Raw genomic sequence first — 20,801 nt, forward strand, 5'->3', positions numbered from 1 at the left:
AATATCAGTCAGTCAAGCAAAACGCACGCAACCCATAGCAACGCCTCAGATTGACAGATATGTAAAAATAAACAGGAATTTTCCGACTTTTGAGCAATTAGTTACCGTTTTGTACACCTTGTCAGGTTAATTATAATTAAAATGCATTTTGTTTTATTGACCACAATAACATTGCTATTTGTCTGAGAGGGGCACTTTTAATCATTTTGAAAAAGGACAAGGGCTTGAGCCCCCAAAGCCCCCCCTTCTGCACGTGCCTGATCACATTATTACTGCAGAGCGCTTATTCAGTCCATGAGTAACCTAACCTCTCCGCTCGGATCGCAGGTGGATTTCCCTCACTATATGAGTGAGAGAGTGCCGCCTGCGCGTCCAGTTTTATGTCAACAAAACTGGATGCTCTCCCTCTCTCTCAGATATTGCAAGTGCGCGTTATGCAGTGGGCACCGAGCCACCGACCGGCAGAAACATAAATCATTCTGCACCTATGGCATGGATGACGAAGCAAAACCTCGCCAGAGCCGTAATGCCGCGCAGAAGTGTGCAGTGTGCTTGCCGCGCGTCTACATTGGAATTAACGAACCTGAGAGCGCAAAAGACACGATGTGAACGGCTTTTATCCCCCTGCATGTCATGTGTGCGGGGCTCCGTTTTTATGATGAGAGGTGAGGAAAGGTTGAGAAAACACTCAATTTTGATATTCAATTCCGGTAAATTTTGAAATGTACCAGGTTTATATACTTAGGCTATATAAAGTTGATAAGCAGTTAAATGTGTTGGTTTACACACAAAGTCCAAGAATAAAATGATTAATTTACTTGGCATGTTAAATTTTATTTACAGAACTTTCGTGCTGTTTTCTAACAGTTTGGACTTGAATAAAGAGAGAAAACTTGCACTTAACCTTTTCACAGGCATTTTGTTTTCATAGTTAGACAGATATCGTGATGTATCGTTATAGGAGTGTCTAGCAATATATCGAATATCGCAGAATCGCTGCATCGTGATATTATCGTACCGTGAGCCATGTATTGCGATTCGTATCGTATCGTGAGGTACCCTGCAATTCCCACCCCTAACTCACACACACTAAACCAACAGTTATTGACACTTCAGTTGAGAACTTGATTTTATGTGTTTTTTTTTTTGTATCACTTGAATGAAGTTAGATCATTTCAGTATATTATTAATATCAATGTGAATTGTTCTTGTAAATAAGTTTCCTGCTGGCCCTTTGGGTGCTTTCTGATGCCCCCTAGTGGACTGTGGTTTAAACAGCAGCGGCGTGACACTGATCTCTCTCTCTCTGTGTGTGTGTGTGTGTGTTTCAGCTGTTGTTGAGCACTCAGGACTCTCTGCAGGTGGTTTCTGTGCGCTGTGTGTGTGCCGTACTGATTCACGCTCCTCTTCACTTCTCTTCATCCTTCATTCAGGCTGATTTACCCGGTGAGACGCTCGTCTGAGCCTGAACATCTCACACTGATCTCACACATCAGTGTAAACAGAGACGTGTGTGTGTGTGTTAATGACTGAAAGAGAAACTCAGTGGTTCACGTCTGATGACAGGCTGAACAGTTTTATAATGTTAATGTTGCCTTTGTTTGGAATCACTTCTGACGTGCTTTGAGAAATGTTATAAGTGCATATAATCAAGATTTTTTCCAGTCAGTTGCACTGCATCATGTACGAAAATGGGATTAAACCTACTTCATTTCACACTCACACTGATCCTGCATATAAACAGAAGAGACTCAGCGCTAGAAACATCAGGGTCACGGTTTCAGCTCACAGTGTGAATGCATGAGTGTCTGTGTGACTAATATATGTGTGTGTGTCTGATATGTGTGTGTGTTAGAGTTCCTGTTGGAGGCGATGAGCGGCGGCTGCAGTGACGTCTTGTTGTGGTCGGTGTTTAGTTGTTTGCTGCTGCTGTCTGAAGATCCGCTCTTCTTCTCGCAGTGTCATGCCGTCTACGGTACAAGAGTGTGTGTGTGTGTGTGATTCACATGAACTCATTTCTCACGATGAAGTCAGTAGCTCTTCATCAGTCTGACTGTAAATGTGTGTGTGTTTGAGGTGTGGAGCCACTGGTTCGCTCTCTCAAAGAGACTCTGGGAAAATCCAACACTGAGGTGCAGATAAAAGGACTGGAGCTGCTGACGGCCATATTGGACAGGTCAAACACCACCCCCCCCACACACACAGTGATTCCCTCTTTTCTTTTATTGTTAGATTAACATCAATGCGACAAATGGCCTATATATTAAGACCTACTGTACTGCACGGATCTAATATAATGTTACACATCCGATGATTTTCCCCAACAGTTCCCCAAACGTTCACTTAAGACATAACAGATTATGTTTGCGTGAATACTTAAATACTGTAATTCTGTGCATATGTGTATATTTATCGGGATCAGGGAGAAAAAGGTACTCCTCCCAGAAAACGCACAAAAGATAATTATGTATAAAAGATATGTAAAAGATCATTTTAGATGTTTAATCACTATTTGGAGCATTGGGATTGTTAGACGAGGGCTTAATGAACTCATTTTTGTGAAAACCTCAAATTCAACCGAAATTGTCATTTTTCACATTTTATTTGCCTGTAGCTCAAAATTAGCCCGTGCGCTTTCCGACTCATTTTGCCAGCACGGGTCACATTTTAAAATTAAAACTAAATAAAAAAATCTAAATAAAACGCCTACTAAAAATGAAATGTGCTTATATACATGTGTGTGTGTGTGTGTGTGTGTGTGTGTGTGTGTGTTGACAGGCAGCCTGCAGCGGTGCGTCTCTTCCCGACCGGCTCTGAGTTTTCTGCCGTGTGTGATGTCATCGTGGAGGGCGTGGCCTCATCCTGTCTGCAGGTGTCCATGTGTGCGATGCGAGCCGCTGCTGTCCTGCTCAGGTCACACACACACACACACACACACACACGATTCGAGTGGATGTTCTGGTTACTGTAGCGGAGCAGCATGGTAAATTGCATGTGTGTGTGTGTGTGTTTGCACAGGCCCAATCATCAGTCCAGTCCGGTTCAGCTCGCAGACGTCAGGAGGATCGCGGAGGTCGTGATGTCCAAAATCACAGAGCACCATCACACACGCAGCAGAGTAAGTGTGAGTGTCCTGAGCAGCGGTCATGTGATCAGCAGGCGTCATGTGATCATCATCTGTGTGTGTGTGTGTGAGTTCAGGAGAGCTGCTCTGGTTCAAAGTCAGTGACAGCAGGAGTTTTACTGCAGATGCTCACATGCTTCGACGCCGCCTGCAGGTCAGTCTCTCACTCACATACCCATACTTAAAAAAAAGAATTGTACTTTTTTATGATTTAAGTGTTTTAAATAATAATTACGATTAAGTTTTAGTAATTTAGTAATAATTACATTTAATTAAATAAAAAGGTTTTTTTTTTTTGGATACGTTTTATTTTAAAATGGTTTCGTTTAAATTCATATTTTTATGATTTAATTCATTTTTAATAAGAGGTTTATTTATTTTTATTATTTTTATTTGGATTTTTGGATTTAATTTTTAAGAAAATATTTATGTTTATTGTTTTTGTTTTTTAAAATTACTTTTAAAATGATTATTTTGTCTTAATTTTATTTTATTTATACATTTAATTTTGAAATTACAGTTATTGAATTATTATTTAAATTTAGAATTTTTATGATATGCTTAATTTGATTTTTTTTAAGTATTTGTTTTATTTTTGCATTGTATACATTTTTTTTTATAGTTATTTTATTTTGATTATTTATGTCTTATCAAATGATTTATTTTGTTTTTACATGATGATTTTTTGAAATAATTAATTATTTGATTATATTTTGCCTTGTGTGTGTAGGTTGGTGGAGGCGTGTGTGTGTGACTCGACTCTGAAGGACGGTGTGTGTTCAGCTCAGGAGACGCTGGAGTCTGTGTGTGTGTTTCTGCTGCACTGCTGCGACGCTGCCTGCATCCCTGCAGTTACTGTGAGTCACACACACACACACACACACACACACATCATACAATCACACTGAACCCTACACTCGTGTGTGTGTGTGTGTGTGTAGGGTGTGTGTGAGCGCGTCTCATCTCCTCAGGTGCTGCAGCTCTTCCTCTCGGTTTTGTCGTGCCAGTTTTCTCTGTGTCCTGATCACATGACCTCCTTCTCCAAGAAGCTTGGTAAGACCTGGCTCAGGGGTCAAAGGTCATGGCCAGGTCGTGGGCTTTTATGAACTTTGTGTTACCCTCATTGCAATTTTTTTTTCAGTCTTCATGTGTGATTGGTGTAGTTTAGTCACATGACTCTGTTATTGATTCTGCAGTGCAGACGTCAGTGTTTGACTGATCACTGATTCTCTGTGTGTGTGTGTGTGTGTGTGTGTGTGTGTGTCAGCCGCGTCTGGATTCATCAGACTGACTCTGGAGAGTAAAGCTCAGCTGTGTTCAGGGAACAGGTGAACACACACACACAGTCAGGTGAGTGTGTGTTTAGCAGCTCGTGTTCATTAAGTCTGTGTGTGTGTCAGGAACGCGTCTCTGAATCAGATCTGCTGTGATTTCCTGCTGAAGCTCTGCATGTGTCTGATCTCACAGGAACACACCTGGACCAGTGAGCTGCAAGGTAACTCGTGTGCATTATTTTAGTATCATTTACAGGCTATTACAGTTTTTATTCATATTTTGAGTTTATGTTTTCGAGTAAGAGATTTTAGTTTCAGTTAAAGGGGTCATATGATGCTGCTAAAAAGAACATTATTTTGTGTATTTGGTGTAATGAAATGTGTTTATGCGGTTTAAAGTTAAAAAAACACATTATTTTCCACATACTGTACATTATTGTTTCTCCTCTATGCCCCGCCTTCTGAAACGCGTCGAACCAAGAGCTTGTAACACTCCAAAGAGAAAGGAAAAAATGAAATTGCATCATATGACCCCTTTAAAGATTTATTTATTTATTTTTTTTTAAACATGTCTATATTGATTATTTTATTGTTTATTATTTTTTATTTTAGTTTTAGTTCTTTAGTACTTAGGAATTAAAAAATTTTGTTTTACTTAATGATAATAACCTTGGTGGGTTAGTTTGTGTGTCAGTGTGATTTATGTAACATTCATATATTATTGTAGTTTATATTCATTTTATAAATTTACAGTTTTTTATTTTATTTTAAAGTTTTAGTAGATTTGTTGTGTTCTTTTCATTTTTAATAGTTTTTTTATGTGCAGGCCTATAATTTTTATTAATTCTTATTTTAGTTTTAGATATTTCAGTGCATTTATGTAAAGAAAATTTAAAAATGTTAAAAAACTAGGTAAAATATAAGTTTAACTGAAATAAAATGCTAAAAAAAAATGAACAATTTGATAATGTTTATGATAATAACCTTGGTGGGTGTGTGTTTGTGTGAATGTGTTTTTATTTAGTATTAAAATGCGTCTTAAATGTGTTTCATCCTGATTTGCAACAGAGCATCTCTCCAGCAAACACACAACATTCCTCTAATGTTCTGCCAACCTAAAAAGAAACTTCTGCTTTCATAAAGAAAACTTTCCTGGCTAACCTGTAAACTCTGTGTGTGTGTGTTGAGCAGATATGGAGCGTGTCCTGCAGGAGTCTCTGCCGTCTCTGTGCTGCTGCGCGTCTGATTGGCCATCTGTGCTCTCTGATTTCCCACAATCCCTCAGAAACACTCAGCACTGCCTCATCTACCTGCTGCACCTGTCGCTGCTGCACGGGGACAGGTCTGTGTGTGTGTGTGTGAGTGGTGATGCCACTGAGTGATGAAGATCCTCACGATGGTCATGTGACCGCAGGTTTCTGAGCGACTCGGCCATGTTCTCCGCTGTGCTGCGCTTCATCTCGTGTGTTCAGGACCTTCCTGCGTCGGTGTTGAGTTCAGTGCTCTATCTGCTGTCCGTCACTCAGCACGCCGGGCCTCGTCTAGACACGGTCTGCCACTGCTCTGACCTCCACTTCCTGTTTCAGCTCATTACATTACAGTGCAGATGCATTCAAATACACCTGAAACCTCATCGGTTGCCATAGCAACAGATGAACATACATTCAAAACTACAATCAGATAAATTCCAATATATCTGAAATATTATCAGTCACCAAAGCAGAAGTTAGAGAACAACTACATTCAAAACTACGTAGAAATTCAAAAACATCTGAAACGTTATTGGTTACCATAGCATCCATTATGCATTCAAAACGATTTTCAAAATCAAATTCCAATATATTTGAAACGTTAAATACTTTCAAAACTATGTACAAATTCAAATCTATTTAAAGCATCATGAGTTATTGTAGCAAAAGTTAGAGAACAAAAACATTCAAATTCAAATAAATTTGAAACATAATTGGTTACCATTGCAACAGCTAGAGAAGAACTACATTCTAAACTACATTCAAATTCAAATACCATAGCAATGTAGAAGCACGCTGGCTCTTCAGCCATTAATACACTCACTGCATGTGATTTCACATCTGTTTGTGGATCTGTCATTCAGACTGGTGACAAACTAGCAACACCCTAGCAACCAGTCAGATGTGTTTTCAAACCTCATCAGGCCTAAATTACCTTGAGACAGCATGAGTTTGACAGAAGTCTCTCAGGAAGAGGTTGAGTGTGATGATGCTGATGCTAATGAAGTGTGTGTTTGTGCAGGTGCCTGTGAGCGTCCTCTCTAAAGCTCTGTCCTCCTGTCCGCTCCTCTTCTCTCGCACTCTTCCTCTGTCTGTCCTGAGCTTCATCTTCATGTATCCGGAGCTCTCGCAGCGGTTCGGACCACCAGCTCTGACGGGACGTCTGTCAGAGGAGACTCAGGAGCAGGAGCAGGAGCAGGAGCTGCTGGAGCTGCTTCACACACACCCTGCAGCGCTGCTGGCCACACTGGTGACTGGTGACTCACACACACACACACACACACACACACATCACAGTTATAAAGGCAGAAGCTGACTTGAAAAACATGTACATGACAACTGAAGAGCAAGCATTTACACTTATAATCCAACATTAGTTCTGTAAATCTGATGAAAATTAGGGAATCACAGTATGCATTGACATTATTACATACAGTATATACGCAGAATGTCACAGAATTTGTCAGTGAGTCAGTGATCTGTAAATGTATACACAATGTTCTTCAGGATTCACACACTTTATGACCAACAACCTTGAGTTTTGCTATTAAAGTTTTTTTTTTTTCTATTATTATTTTTTTATTAGCTTTAATTGGTCAACATTTCAAGTGAATCAAAACCTTTAATCAAAGTTGTCGTAAAACCAAAATAATACCCGTTCTTGTCTTAGGACAACTTTGTTGACTTCTCTCTCTCTCTCTCTCTCAATATATATATATATATATAATTTGTGTGTGTGTGTGTGAGAGAGAGTAAATAATACATTTTATTAATTTATTAATAAAACAAACAAACAAAAAAACATTTAAAAAAAGTAAAAAATAAAAATAATTATATCAAGTATCTCAATGTGACCCAGATATTTGCTGTGCTATTTTTCCTATTTTTAAAGGACGATGATTGGAATGAATTTTGATTAATTCAACAGATGGTACTTAAATTATACTTTATCTGGTTTGATTCCTTTTAGACAAGTTATGATTACAAATAAGACAAAAGAAGCTTTAAAATAAGTTAAAACAACTAAAAAATCTGTGTAGAATTCCTAAAGTTGGGTTGAATTGAATGATTTCATTAGAATTAGTTTTAGTTTGAACCGTGTGAGGCTTTGGAGGCGAAACGGTTAAGAACCACTGCTTTAAGACTCTAATATAAGGTCTATTGTCAGACAGTTATTAAATCACGGTGACACTCTGTGGTGTGTAATGTGTGTGTTCAGGCCGTGGCGTGTGACGCCGAGTCTGCAGCGTCACGTTCAGCCGTCGGTGTGCTGCAGTGTTACCTGCGATCGGCCGACAGCAGCAGCATCAGCGGGACGTCTGATCTCTGTGATCAGATCCGATCGGCGCTGCTCAACGTCCTGCAGAGACACACACACACAGGTCAGAGAACACACACTCACTTTACATTTGTTCATGCTGACAGTCTGTAGTGTAGAAAACACTGTAGAAATAAAGGTAACGTCTAGCCAATTGCATTCAGATCCTCCGTTCTTGTACGAAACAGTGAGTCATTTTGATGGTCCAATCAGCAGCCAGTGGCTAATATCAAGCCCCGCCCCACGATTCACTCATAAACTGATCACAGTGTGTCAGCCGCTGATGTTTGATCTGTTCCAGACGGTCTGTCTGTGCTGCTGGACGTGTCGTCTGTGATTCACTCGTCCGGTCAGATGGAGCACACTGACTTCAGACTCCTGTACCACGGTAAGAAAACACATGCTGTCAAAATGGCTGAAAAACTACATTTGAATTTTGTACTTAAATATTATCAATATTCAAATTATATTCGAATTTAAAAGGCATAATTTCAGTTAGGGGGAAAAAAGCTTTTGGCTGCTCTCCAGAGGCCACAAGAGGGTGCATCGAGCAAAATATTACTAATGCACGTTTCTTCAAAGCAATAAAATAACACAACTATCTTTGAAAAAAGTGCATACTGTTTAAAATAAGGTTTATAAACCATATATAATTAATTACGTTGCTTAAACAATTAGAAACAAAACAGTATTTTGTATGTATGCATAGTTCAATACAAAGGACCAAAAATCAATCACAAAGAGTCCTTTTTTTTTCATTTAAAAACATGAGATACAGTGGGATGGGAAAAACCGCCATAAATTCTCGAGACATGTTTTTTAAAAGTTGAACTTGCATTAATTTTACATGGCTTTCTAAACATGCGGCTCTCTTGTGCGAGACGCGAGTGCAACGGTGATAATTGTCCCTCTAGAAAATGCGATAAATATGCGTTCTGTGTGAACGGCTTGGTTTCAGTTTTGACGTAAACAAGATCTCCGCATTTGTGTTCTCTTTTTCCGCAATATTTTGAATGAACAACGTAGCAGTGCTACATCAGGGGGTTCAACTGGATAGGCTAACAACTTGCATTTTTGACACTTACATCGTCATCGCATTTCGTGTGCCACTGATAAGGCTGCCTGACGCACACTTAAAATTCGAATGCAACGGATTTTTATTTTAAATTCGACGAATATTTGAAATTAAAAAATTTTTTTGACAGCCCTAACACACACACACACTCAGAGAGAGAGTTTGGATGCTGTTATGTTCATATGTGCGTGTGTGTGTGTGTGTGTGTGTGTAGTCAGTAATCTAGTAGGAAAGCTGGACTCCAGTGACTCTGAGCTGCTGCTGTCTGTTTTCAACTTTCTGTACTGCTTCCTGTCTGTGTGTCCTTCACATGCTACTGATAGAGGTAACACACACTCATAAACTGTGGAGGAAGTTTAATTTTTTATTATTATTAGCTTTATTTGCTCTACTCTGCCAAAGAGCGTTCTTTGCCTTTCTTGATGCTCAATTAACATGCTTGAGTTTTGGATGAACTGAGAGATAACAGGAAATCTGTTTGGTGTGTGTGTGTGTTCAGCAGTGTCTCTGCTGCTGGGAAACGTCAGGCTGATGGAGCTGCTGGAGGAGGTTTTATCTGCCTCTTCATCCTCATCTTCATCACTGTTGTGCTCCTCTCTACTCCTGCTCTCCTCCCTCACACTCCTGCAGCACAAACACTCCGCTCAGGTACCACACACTCCTGCACAGCTGAGATCAGTGTCGTCTCATAATAAACACCTGACACGTGTGTGTGTGTGTGCGCTGAAGGTTCACAGGAGCGTCAGTGTGGATCTGCATCAGATAATCAGACGACTGGCCTTCAGCAAGAGACACACGGACACACTGCTCATCAGTAAGACACACACACTCACAGTTAAAACACACATAGACACGCTCACACACACACTTACACACACTCACAATTAAAACACAGACGCACACATTCAGACACAATGCGGATCAGTAAGACACAAACACAAGAAAACTAGATTGGTTTGATGTAAAAGCTGAATTAATGCATCTTTTGGGTTTTCAAACTGGACAATTTCTAAGAAAAAAAAAACATTAACTGAATGAACTTTGATGTTTGATTTTTGTTTTCTAAAGAAGGAAATCAGTTTTTTTGCTGTTTTAAAAGAAAACATGGACACAATTTGGAGTTGTTTGTATTAATATTAGGAATTCCACAGGATTGGAAGCTTCTTGTTTTTATAGTTTTCATCATAATATGCATAGTGTGTTCATTTATATGATACATATAATAAATCAGTAAACTAGATGAGGTCAAATAAGCATGTGAGTTGAGCTTCTGTTGATTTGTGCTTATGTGAAAGTGCAATAATAAAGATGAAATGTAAAAAGAAATGACCAAAATGACAATAATTGTGATTACAATTTTTGAAATCACAAAACAATTGATTATTATCATGCTGCTTTACTGTACTCTAATAGCTGGAGGAAGACAGAAATGCCTACACTGTGACAATATAAAAGTCAGTCATTTCATTTCGGAAACACATTGTGTTTTTTTTTTTTTACGTCACACTTAATATTCTTACACTGTAAAAATGATATTTATATATGATACAATACAGATGCCTTTATATTTTAATAAAGGTTTGTAATTTTTTGCAAACATAGTTTTTTGGCATTGTGCAGAAGTGAAGTTTAGCTACTTAAAATGAGTTTCATGAGCTGAAGTGATCGCATGATCTGCAGATGTTTCTCCAAACGATTCATCCCTCATTGATTTGTTGAGTTTACATGTCGTTCACCTTTAATCTGAACAAATAAACACATGCTGGTGACTGAAAGACTGTTTGAGACTTACAGTATTGTGTAACTAACTGTAATGAACTGAGACATCAGACTCTGTGTGTGTGTGTGTAGAGTGCAGTGTGCGCTTTGTGCAGGTGTGTTTGGATGTGGATGCATCTGCTCTGCTGTGTGTTTGTGATGCAGCACTGCAGCGACCTCTGACCTCTATAGATGGTGCTCTTCATCCCATCGGACACAGCGGCGCTACGAGCCTCATGACAGCGCTGAGCGCACTCATGCTAATGGTATACGAACACACATACACACACACACACACATACATGAACTTGTTTTGACCCTCATGTTGTGTTTTGGTTATTTTGACCCAGAGAGGATTTTCTCTGTTTTTACTAAAAACACTAATTAATGTTAAAGCACTGGATCAAAACTTAGTGATTTTGTTCACACGGTTTAACAACTTCCCAAAAAAATGTTTATTATTTTTGTACTTTTTGAGATTTTTTTGAAGTCTTTTTGTCAACTTGTTTTCCTTCTTCATTCAATTGGCACATTTTTGTATTTCTTCTTGGAACTGACTGATAGTAGGCCTCTTTGATCTGAGGTTGATCTGCTGAGTGAATATTGCCAAAATTATCCCACCAATAATGTTTTTATCAATCAAAAACGGAATATTGCCAAAATCGTCCACCAATAATGTTTTTATCAATCAAAAACGGAATATTGCCAAAATCGTCCACCAATAATGTTTTTATCAATCAAAAACGGAATATTGCCAAAATCGTCCACCAATAATGTTTTTATCAATCAAAAACGGAATATTGCCAAAATTATCTACAGATGGTTTTTTTTTCACTCAAAAACTGAAAATTGCCAAAGTTATCCACAAATAATGCTTTTATTAATCAAAAAGATTTAAGCTCAGATCAATGAATCCTACGATCAGTTTCAAAAAGAAACCCAAAACCTGTTCTAATTAAAAGAAAACAGGCTGACAATACTGAAGACAAGATTTGGTGATACAACAGCACAATGAGAAATTGACAAGCTATTTTTAAAAGTTGGGTCATTTTTCACCGCAAACGGCAAATCAGGGTAAAGGATTTTCAGCACAGACATCTGATTGATGAGTGAGAGTGAATGGATCGATGACTGATGTGTGTGTGACAGACGCAGGATCTGATGGTCAGCGCCGCTCTGAACTGTCTCAGGTCTCTGATGGGATTTCTGCGCAGACGGAGCTCTGAAACCGGTACAAATACACACAACATCCTCAATCATGCAGTAAAAGCGGTTCACTAGTTAAAAGCACTCAAGAATCGGTCAGATCATGTTTCCGCTGGTGTTTAGCACAGGTTTCTGTGAGGGTCAGTTCAGGGTCATTAACCTGATAAGTCTATGAGATGAGCTCACTGATAGAGTCAAATATTAACAACAGGCTTTAGACGGACAAACACTCATGATTGTGTTATCGGTGTGTGTGTAGCGCAGCACATGGTGTGTCAGCCGTGGATGCGGTTCCTGATTTTCTCTTTACTCTCCTGTGACCAGAGACTGAGACCTGCAGCGCTGCAGCTGCTCACACAGGTAACACACACACACACACACACATTGGGCCTGTTTACATAGTGCTCACGTCAACGAAATCAAAAGATAAGCGCTGCATTTTATTAATTATCAGCTCATTTCAAGATCAAAGACCGCAATAGGAGAGCGCATCAGCACTGGAAAGATAAGTAAGTTTTACCACTTTTAATGAAGATGATTGTGTGTTGAATATCTGCAACTTACTTTCATTTGCACCAGTTTGCGTATCGGTTTGCTGAAGAGACACTTAACTACTCATCCGCGGCGATGCGTGTTGCATTAGCGCTGTCGTATCTGACTATAGCATGCCATATAGCCTATAACACACTTACACATTTATTAGTTTAACATTTTGGGAGGAGTACAATTTACATATGCGATTTCAACAACCAGATGCATTCACACTTTTCCAGTTTCATCTTGAATGCTTCCTAGAAGTGGTTTGAGCGATCGGATTTATATCCGTCTCGAATGCGTTTCGGAGGGCATTTACACCTGGCCTTTTCTCGATCGGATAGCTATCCAATCAGACAAAACGCATGAAGTGACCAGGTGTAAACAGCCCCATACATATGCTTTAGCCCTGTTCTTCTCTCTGAGTGTGTGTTTGTGTGCAGCTGGTGTGTTTCAGCGGAGGCGTCTCACACTGGAGGACTGAAATTGAGTCTGTGTGTGAAGAGATTGAGAAACGAGGAGCGACGAACCTCACCGATGACAGCACACACACACTGAGACTGATGCTCACACAGGTGTGTAACACACACACACACACACTTATATACATACAGTCTATAACTGTGGTCTCAAACTCAATTCCTGGAGGGCCGCAGCTCTGCAGAGTTTAGCTCCAACCAGCTCCAAATCACACCTGCTTGGAAGTTTCTAGTAATCCTGAAGAACTTGATTAGCTGGATCAGGGGTATTTGATTAGGGTTGGAGCTAAACTGTGCAGAGCTGTGGCCCTCCAGGAACTGAGTTTGAGATCACTGATCTATATATATATATACACACACAACTTTTCAAAAGTTTGATGTTTTAATGTTTCTGAAAGAAGTCTCTTCTTCAGTGTCACATGATTCTTCAGAAATCATTATAATATGCTGATTTGCTGCTCAAGAAACATTTATGGTTATTATCAGTGTTGAAAACAATTGTGCTGCCCAATATTTTTGCAGAAACCGTGATACATTTTATTTTTCAGGATTCACAGATGAATAGAAAGAATAGAATGAATAGAATTTGTAACATTACAAATGTCTTTATTCTCACTTTTGATCAATTTAATGCAAGGATCAGTTAAAGTATTAATTTTTTCCTGAAATGTTCTGAGTGTGTTATTGAGTTGTGTGTGTGTGTGTTTGTTTGTTCAGTGTTGTGCTCTTTCTCCTCCTAATGATCTGAGGATGAGGATGGAGGCTATACAACAGTCACTAAGACATCTTCCTCCCTCTGAGAGCTCGAGCAGACACATGCTGTATCCTTAATACACACACACACACACACACACGCACACACTCAAACACACACAAATTATGCTTTCCTTAATAGTGTGTGTCAGTCGGGTTGGACGGGTCTCTGTCTGTCTGTCTGACTTCACAATCAGCACTCAGGACCTATGAAACACACACACACACACACACACAATAACACAATTCTGATGACTTTGACTTCTGTTCCTGCTGAAGATGTTTGTTACTGAAATATATCGTATATGCCTATTTATTTAGATTAATAATAATCAGTTATGTAATATTTAACATTTGTTATTGTTTAAATATTTTATTATATAATTTGTTTAGTAACAAAAAAGGTTATGTTTAATTATTGCTATTAATAAGTAGTTACTCAGCTGTCATTTGTGTGGTGAAATGGTTATTGGTTCATATTCATTTTTAGTTTTAATAATAATTAGTTTCACTTTTTGTAATTTGCGTGGTGACGAATGGTTATTTATTAATATTCATTATTGCTATTAAAAGGTCTGACTTCACAATCAGCACTCAGGACCTATGAAACACACACACACACACACAATAACACAATTCTGATGACTTTGACTTCTGTTCCTGCTGAAGATGTTTGTTACTGAAATATATCGTATATGCCTATTTATTTAGATTAATAATAATCAGTTATGTAATATTTAACATTTGTTATTGTTTAAATATTTTATTATATAATTTGTTTAGTAACAAAAAAGGTTATGTTTAATTATTGCTATTAATAAGTAGTTACTCAGCTGTCATTTGTGTGGTGAAATGGTTATTGGTTCATATTCATTTTTAGTTTTAATAATAATTAGTTTCACTTTTTGTAATTTGCGTGGTGACGAATGGTTATTTATTAATATTCATTATTGCTATTAAAAGTTGCTCATTTTATTAAGTGCTCACAAGAATGGTTATTGAATAAAAATAATTTTTACTATAAAAAATGTTAGTTACACTTTTTACAATTTTAATAGTAGAGACAAATATGGTTATTGATTAATATTCATTTGTACTATCAATTATAATTACTCAAATTGTGTTGTAACAAAAATGGTCGATTAATATATATATTTTGTTATATTAATAATAAGTAATTTGTTACTCTTTATAGTTTGAGTAAAGACAAAAAATGGTCATTGATGAATTTTTATTTTGTACTATTAATTATAATTGGTTAATCATTTTATAATTTGAGACAATGTTTTTTGGTTTAATGTTTATTTTTACTATAAATTACCGTTTGTTGCCACTTTATAATTGCAGCAGTGACAAAAGTTTGATTATTATTCTTTTGCACATTATGTGTGCGGTGAACAAAATGGTTATTGTTGATATTCATTATTAATTATATTATTAGTTTTTATATATATTTTATCTGTAGCATCAAAAAAAAGCTATTGATTAATTCCTAAATTATTTATTATATATTCCTGGATTATTTATTAATGTGTCTGTTGTATTATATGTATATGCAACGTTAAATATCAGTATTGATCTGTTTTCATCTGTGAAGTCCATCAAACACTACTGATGATCGATCGCGATGACACGAGTTTGACGTCGGCGCGCGTGCGTCCCGCGTTAGCGCTCCGTGCGGAAACCTGCGGCGCGCGCGTGGCAGCAGCGGACTGGAGGGCACGCGCGGCATGTGAATGATCCGATCCGACGCGCCGCTCACATCGCGACACTGGAGTTTGAATCCGACGGCCGCTCGACGCGTGTTTAGCGATGCTCGGCGCTGAAGGTGAGCGAATGAGTGCGGTGGCGATCCGGAGTCGATCCGCATCAAACACCGCTGCAACATCTGCACTGAGGAGGAGGAGGAGGATGATGTGACGCGATGGGATTATTTCTTATTCTGTGTGATGTATTAACATCTGCTGTGGTTTAGTTTTGAGTGCAGTTCGCTGAAGGTTGGGTTATTGAGAAATACTGCTGCAGTGATGATGGTGGAAAAATGTACCATAGTAATACCATGGTATCTGACAGCGAATGAGTGCGATCACGATTCCCTTCCCATCTGAATCAGTCACCGAATCATCATGCTTGATCTGTTTTCTGTGAATAATTTCTCCAATATGGGATTTTCTACGGGCAGTTGGCTGGAGCTGTGAAGTGTCAGGACTAACCAGCTGAACTGGTTAACCCATGCAGGCACGAGGAAGTGCTGTGGGGTCGTTTGACTTCAAATGACTCGACCTTAAATCGGACACAACTAGAGTTGGGAGGAAAAGATCTTTAAATGGGTTCTGGACTGGAAACTCAGTCAGTCCCACAGCGATGGGTCAGTATCTGGTCTGGTCTGGTTGAAGATGGTTTTCATCTCTATATATTATCATGTTGATGTCTGTCAGTGATTGGTCTGGTCTGGTTTGAGATAGTTTTCATCTCTCTGTCAGTACAGGTGAGGTTTGGTCTAGTCTAGTTTAAGATGGTTTTAATCATTTTAACTTCTGTCCATGATGGGTTGGGGCTGGCTTGACATAGTTTTCATCTCTATATCATGATGTTAACGTCTTGTTGGTAGTTTATGGTTGGTCTGGTCTAGTTTGAGATGGTTTTCATCTCTATTGTGTTGATGTCTATCAAGTTGGTCTGGTTTGAGTTGGTTTTCTTGTCTGTATCATGATGTTAACATCTGTCAGTGATGGGTCAAGGTTGGTCTGGTTTGGTTTGAGATGGTTTTTGTCTCTAAATCATGATGTTATCATCAGTCAATGATGGTTTATGGTTGGTCTGGTCTAGTTTGAGTTGGTTTTCTTGTCTATATCATGATGTTATCATCAGTCAGTGATGGTTTATGGTTGGTCTGGTCTAGTCTAGTTTGAGTTGGTTTTCTTGTCTATATCATGATGTTATCATCAGTCAGTGATGGTTTATGGTTGGTCTGGTCTAGTCTAGTTTGAGTTGGTTTTCTTGTCTATATCATGATGTTATCATCAGTCAGTGATGGTTTATGGTTGGTCTGGTCTAGTCTAGTTTGAGTTGGTTTTCTTGTCTATATCATGATGTTATCATCAGTCAGTGATGGTTTATGGTCGGTCTGGTTTGAGAGCCTGAGTCTCAGGACAGGAAGTAGAACATCCCTCTGAAGCGGTCTGGCTTTGAGCAAACGCATGAAATATTAATCATAAATCTGTCTGATCCCTCTGGGTTTATGATGTCTGTTAGTAAAGCTGATGCTGGAGCATTGCATACAAACCACAAACTCACTGAGTTTATCTATTATTTACACTTTTGCACTAATATTTGAGTCGTGTGTTTATTTGGTCAGATTGATCAACAGTAATAGATTTTCTTCATAAAAACATAATTGAATCAGCCTGTCATATGGTTTTTGTTTTAATCTTCAGTGGAATAGGTTTTAAATGGACGGTTCATCCAGAATTAGGTCATTCCTCTTGTCGTTTCAAACCTGTGTGACTTTCTTCTGAGGAACACAAAAGGAAGGTATTTTGAAGAACTTTGGGAGCCAAATGACTTTGGACCCCATTGACTTGCACTGTATGGACGTGTCCAAATATCTTTTGTGATTCACAGAAACTCATACAGGTTTGAAAGACATGAAGGTGAGTAAATGATTAAAGATTGATCATTTCTGGGACTTCGGAGACTTTCACCCGTTTTGTGTGTGTGTGTTTTTTGATGCAAATCTGAACGGTAGTGATGGAAAAATTAAGCTTTGCGATAGTGATCGACCGATATTGATATTTTATAACCGATACCGATACCAATTATTTGCGTATTTATGTGCCCGATAACCGATATGCAGAACCGATATTTATAAAGTAAATAAATGACTGAGTGAAGTAAGTCCATGCTTCACTTTGGTTTTTCCTCCTTTCAGCCATCTTAAAAAAAAAAAAAAAGTGTTGAAAATTACCAGTCTTTCATGTTAAATTTAATCTTCATATTACAACGAATTAAATTCAGCACTTTTATTTCCAACATGCGCCCATTCATGGCTGCATATTATTTAATTCACGCAAAGTTACGTCTTTATTGGGAGAGGACTTGACGGATTATCTTACGTGACTCCTTGAGTTTGTCTCTATTTATTCGAGCCAAGCTGCATAAACTGCATATCAGGCATTTATGTAATACATCTAATTTGTGCATTAATGGCTGTTATGTTAAATAAAGTTTACTAACTACTGTAAATCAAGCACCTGTGCACGCTGTTGTTGTTGTCTTGTTTCCCCTCAGACGCGCTGCAATGTTGATCCTGCGCGCAATTCTCAAAACATCCACAATATTATAAAACCGATATCCGATTATTGTAAAATGCTTAAATATCGGTAAATCGATATATCGGTCGATCTCTACTTTGCAAGCATCGAGGCTTTCCCCTCAACTATATCGTAAAAGGTTCATTACTCTAAGCTTTTCAAGACGGTGCACACTAACGACATCTTGTAGTCAAAAGGTGGAAAAAGCTGCCTTTGCATCCCATACGACCCAGCCATTTTTGGACTGTTTCAGATAATAAATTAGTTTGTGCTATGAAAACCTGTATAAAGCAAAGAAAAATATGAAGTCTATACAAATAAGTCTTCATGTCAGTCATTGTATTACACAATATGAATAAATGAGTCTGTGTATAAATTTGTGGAAAAATAGGCAAGGCTGTAGGCATATATAGGCTATGATCAAAATAACCGAAGATTATCATAGAATGGTCAGTTAAAGTGTCTGTGAACCAGGAATTAATACAAAATCAACATGCACAAAACTACACATGCAAATATTTATTCGCATTGTGATTTTTTTTTTTTTTTTCAAAGACGTGAGTGACATTTGAAACTGCGCAAGTGATTCGCGTTATTTGAATCAGAATACGAAGCGGTCACGTGGTTGTGTGCGAAAACGAAGCTTCGGACGTCACAGATCACGTGGTTTTGGCAAAACGAATCAAGCTCCGGTGCAGTGCTTCACTGTGAGATGTTTCGTTTTTTTGATACAAGCTTCGAAGCCCTCAGTGTCGAACGTCACATCACTACTGAACGGATCAGCCTCTTGTATTTTGTCAGAAGTGATGATTAACAGCTGAATTCAGCATTCATTATCACCATCATCTTTCACTGAATTATTAATTCAATTCCTGTTTATTTGTATAGTGCTTTTCACAAAGTATGTTGCTTGAAAACAGCTTCACAGAAATGTTTGTTTCAATGTTTTTGTGCCCTAATACACAATAATCGAGCATCAAATCCAGAAATTTCCTTTAATTAGCCAGAAAGTAGCGTTTTCCACATTTTTACCTCAGTCTGATGTTAAATTTGATGCCTAATCTGTTTGTTTAATATTTATCCGTATTTGACGGCAGTGGCGGCTCCTGCCAATTCTCTCGGGGGCAAGTGTTTGCATGATTAATGAGGATAGGTCTCCCATTCAATTGATAAATTAACGGCTAGTTAAAGATGTAAAGGAAACTGAACTACTACAGTATTAATTAAAAATAAACTGACTCTAACAATCAATCTCTTGCTCTCCTTAACTGCTCCCTTACACTGCTCCCTTACATTACTCACTTACACTGCTCACTTACATTACTCACTTACACTGCTCCCTTACATTACTCACTTACACTGATCACTTACATTACTCACTTACACTGCTCGCAATAAGGATAAATAGGCGATTAAAGAATTAGGACCACCAAGACCAAATTTAAACATGAAACATGTATCTACAAAGGGCGGGAAGTCGTATAAACGGGGATTTTCGAGGACGTGGTATGAGCGGAAAAAATGGCTAGCGGCCTGAGAAGTAGCTAACGCTTTATTCTGCTACTTTAACGTTACCCTGCATTTTGTTCCATCCCGAGAGCGTGACGGACATCGCATGGTTTTTTTTTCTTTCTTTTTTCACATTTGATAAAGATATTAAAGTAGTTTTTAATTTTTGTCTTGTTGTTAAAGTTCAAAATAGTTTTTAAATATTATTGGATGTCACTGTTCCCACCAATCCTTGCACAAGTTAAGGTTACGCATGATGACGAAAGCACGTTAGTGCTAGCCCTCCCGGAACTCATAGAGATTGCATTGCAGTGTCTGCAGTTCGAAAAAAAAGATCTTTGTATGGAAGTCTGTGAGAGCACTCGGGGCGATTCTCAGTCTGACAGAAATCGCCCAAAAAGGGGCGGTACTACACAAAACGAGACTCGACGCTGATTGGACTATTTAGAGGCAGAACAAACAGTGAAAGCTAGCGTAACACTGTGGTTGAATGTGAAAGAAAAAAAATCCCTCCCTTTCGCGCTTTGGTGGTGCGTCACCCAATCACCCTAATGGAGAAACCGCCCCTGCTTGTACTCATGCCGCATTGCAATGCACTCAGAAGAGGGAGAGCTCATTCTTAAAGGGGCCACATCTCTATTTCACTCGCTACTTTGGTTCAGTGATAGTGAAGAGTTTATTATGAAAATCCTAATGGAGAAACCGCCCCTGTTTGACGGTTTGAACCTTACTGTAGTCTTAGGGTTTGAATTGAGTTTTCACTATTTTAAAAATTTTTTCCCCCCCCATGACCATTACATTTTCAAACAAAGCAACAAGTGATTATGTTTTGAACAGTCACATTTGTGGTGTTTATTTTATTGATGCATGTTTGATTAAATTTTCTTTCATCTGTTTGTGATATTTTGTCTGGTTTGGTTCACTCTGTGGTTTGTGTTTGAGTGTTGTCTGGTGTTTGTCTCCCTCTAGTGGTCATGTTGTGTGTTTGCGCTCTGCTGCTGCTGGTGGCTCCGGCGGCTCTCGGCTTCGACTCGGACGCACAGAGACCCCGACACGACTCCAACCTGGAGATCTGTATCCTCCTCAGACATGTGGTGTGTGTGTGTGTGTGTGTGTGTACCTGTTTTTCTATTCTGGTGGGGACTTAAACCTGAATACACACAGACTCATGGGGGTTTGTATCACGGTAAATTCATCTATATTGATGTC

General features: G+C 38.6%; 2 protein-coding genes across 3 annotated transcripts in view; both read left to right on the forward strand.

The window, feature by feature from the left end:
* The window catches only part of mei1 (meiotic double-stranded break formation protein 1), an 18,919-nt gene extending 4,845 nt beyond the window's left edge, over window positions 1-14,074 (forward strand). Inside the window, exons 3-24 of one of the 2 annotated variants that reach the window (XM_016542817.1) lie at window positions 1,332-1,446; window positions 2,077-2,176; window positions 2,779-2,913; window positions 3,019-3,118; window positions 3,202-3,278; window positions 3,855-3,981; window positions 4,066-4,177; window positions 4,392-4,452; window positions 4,525-4,619; window positions 5,590-5,740; window positions 5,813-5,948; window positions 6,670-6,897; window positions 7,867-8,029; window positions 8,267-8,353; window positions 9,540-9,688; window positions 9,770-9,854; window positions 10,892-11,064; window positions 11,948-12,029; window positions 12,264-12,364; window positions 12,982-13,113; window positions 13,735-13,838; window positions 13,923-14,074. In XM_016542817.1, coding sequence (XP_016398303.1) covers window positions 1,332-1,446; window positions 2,077-2,176; window positions 2,779-2,913; window positions 3,019-3,118; window positions 3,202-3,278; window positions 3,855-3,981; window positions 4,066-4,177; window positions 4,392-4,452; window positions 4,525-4,619; window positions 5,590-5,740; window positions 5,813-5,948; window positions 6,670-6,897; window positions 7,867-8,029; window positions 8,267-8,353; window positions 9,540-9,688; window positions 9,770-9,854; window positions 10,892-11,064; window positions 11,948-12,029; window positions 12,264-12,364; window positions 12,982-13,113; window positions 13,735-13,838; window positions 13,923-13,983 — 2,574 coding nt within the window. In that variant the 3' untranslated portion in view covers window positions 13,984-14,074. Of the gene's footprint in view, window positions 1-1,331; window positions 1,447-2,076; window positions 2,177-2,778; window positions 2,914-3,018; window positions 3,119-3,201; window positions 3,279-3,854; window positions 3,982-4,065; window positions 4,178-4,391; window positions 4,453-4,524; window positions 4,620-5,589; window positions 5,741-5,812; window positions 5,949-6,669; window positions 6,898-7,866; window positions 8,030-8,266; window positions 8,354-9,254; window positions 9,366-9,539; window positions 9,689-9,769; window positions 9,855-10,891; window positions 11,065-11,947; window positions 12,030-12,263; window positions 12,365-12,981; window positions 13,114-13,734; window positions 13,839-13,922 lie in introns of those variants that run through there. The other variant, XM_016542818.1, reaches the window with a different exon arrangement.
* Window positions 14,075-15,445: 1,371 nt separating this feature from the next.
* The window catches only part of ccdc134 (coiled-coil domain containing 134), an 11,614-nt gene continuing 6,258 nt past the window's right edge, over window positions 15,446-20,801 (forward strand). The window contains exons 1-2 of the mRNA XM_016542820.1: window positions 15,446-15,598; window positions 20,562-20,666. Of these exons, the coding sequence (XP_016398306.1) occupies window positions 15,583-15,598; window positions 20,562-20,666 (121 nt within the window). The 5' untranslated portion in view covers window positions 15,446-15,582. The remainder of the gene's footprint in view (window positions 15,599-20,561; window positions 20,667-20,801) is intronic.

The sequence above is a fragment of the Sinocyclocheilus rhinocerous genome, unplaced genomic scaffold (assembly GCF_001515625.1).
Source record: "Sinocyclocheilus rhinocerous isolate Xijiao unplaced genomic scaffold, SAMN03320098_v1.1 scaffold5418, whole genome shotgun sequence".
Lineage (NCBI taxonomy): Eukaryota > Metazoa > Chordata > Actinopteri > Cypriniformes > Cyprinidae > Sinocyclocheilus > Sinocyclocheilus rhinocerous.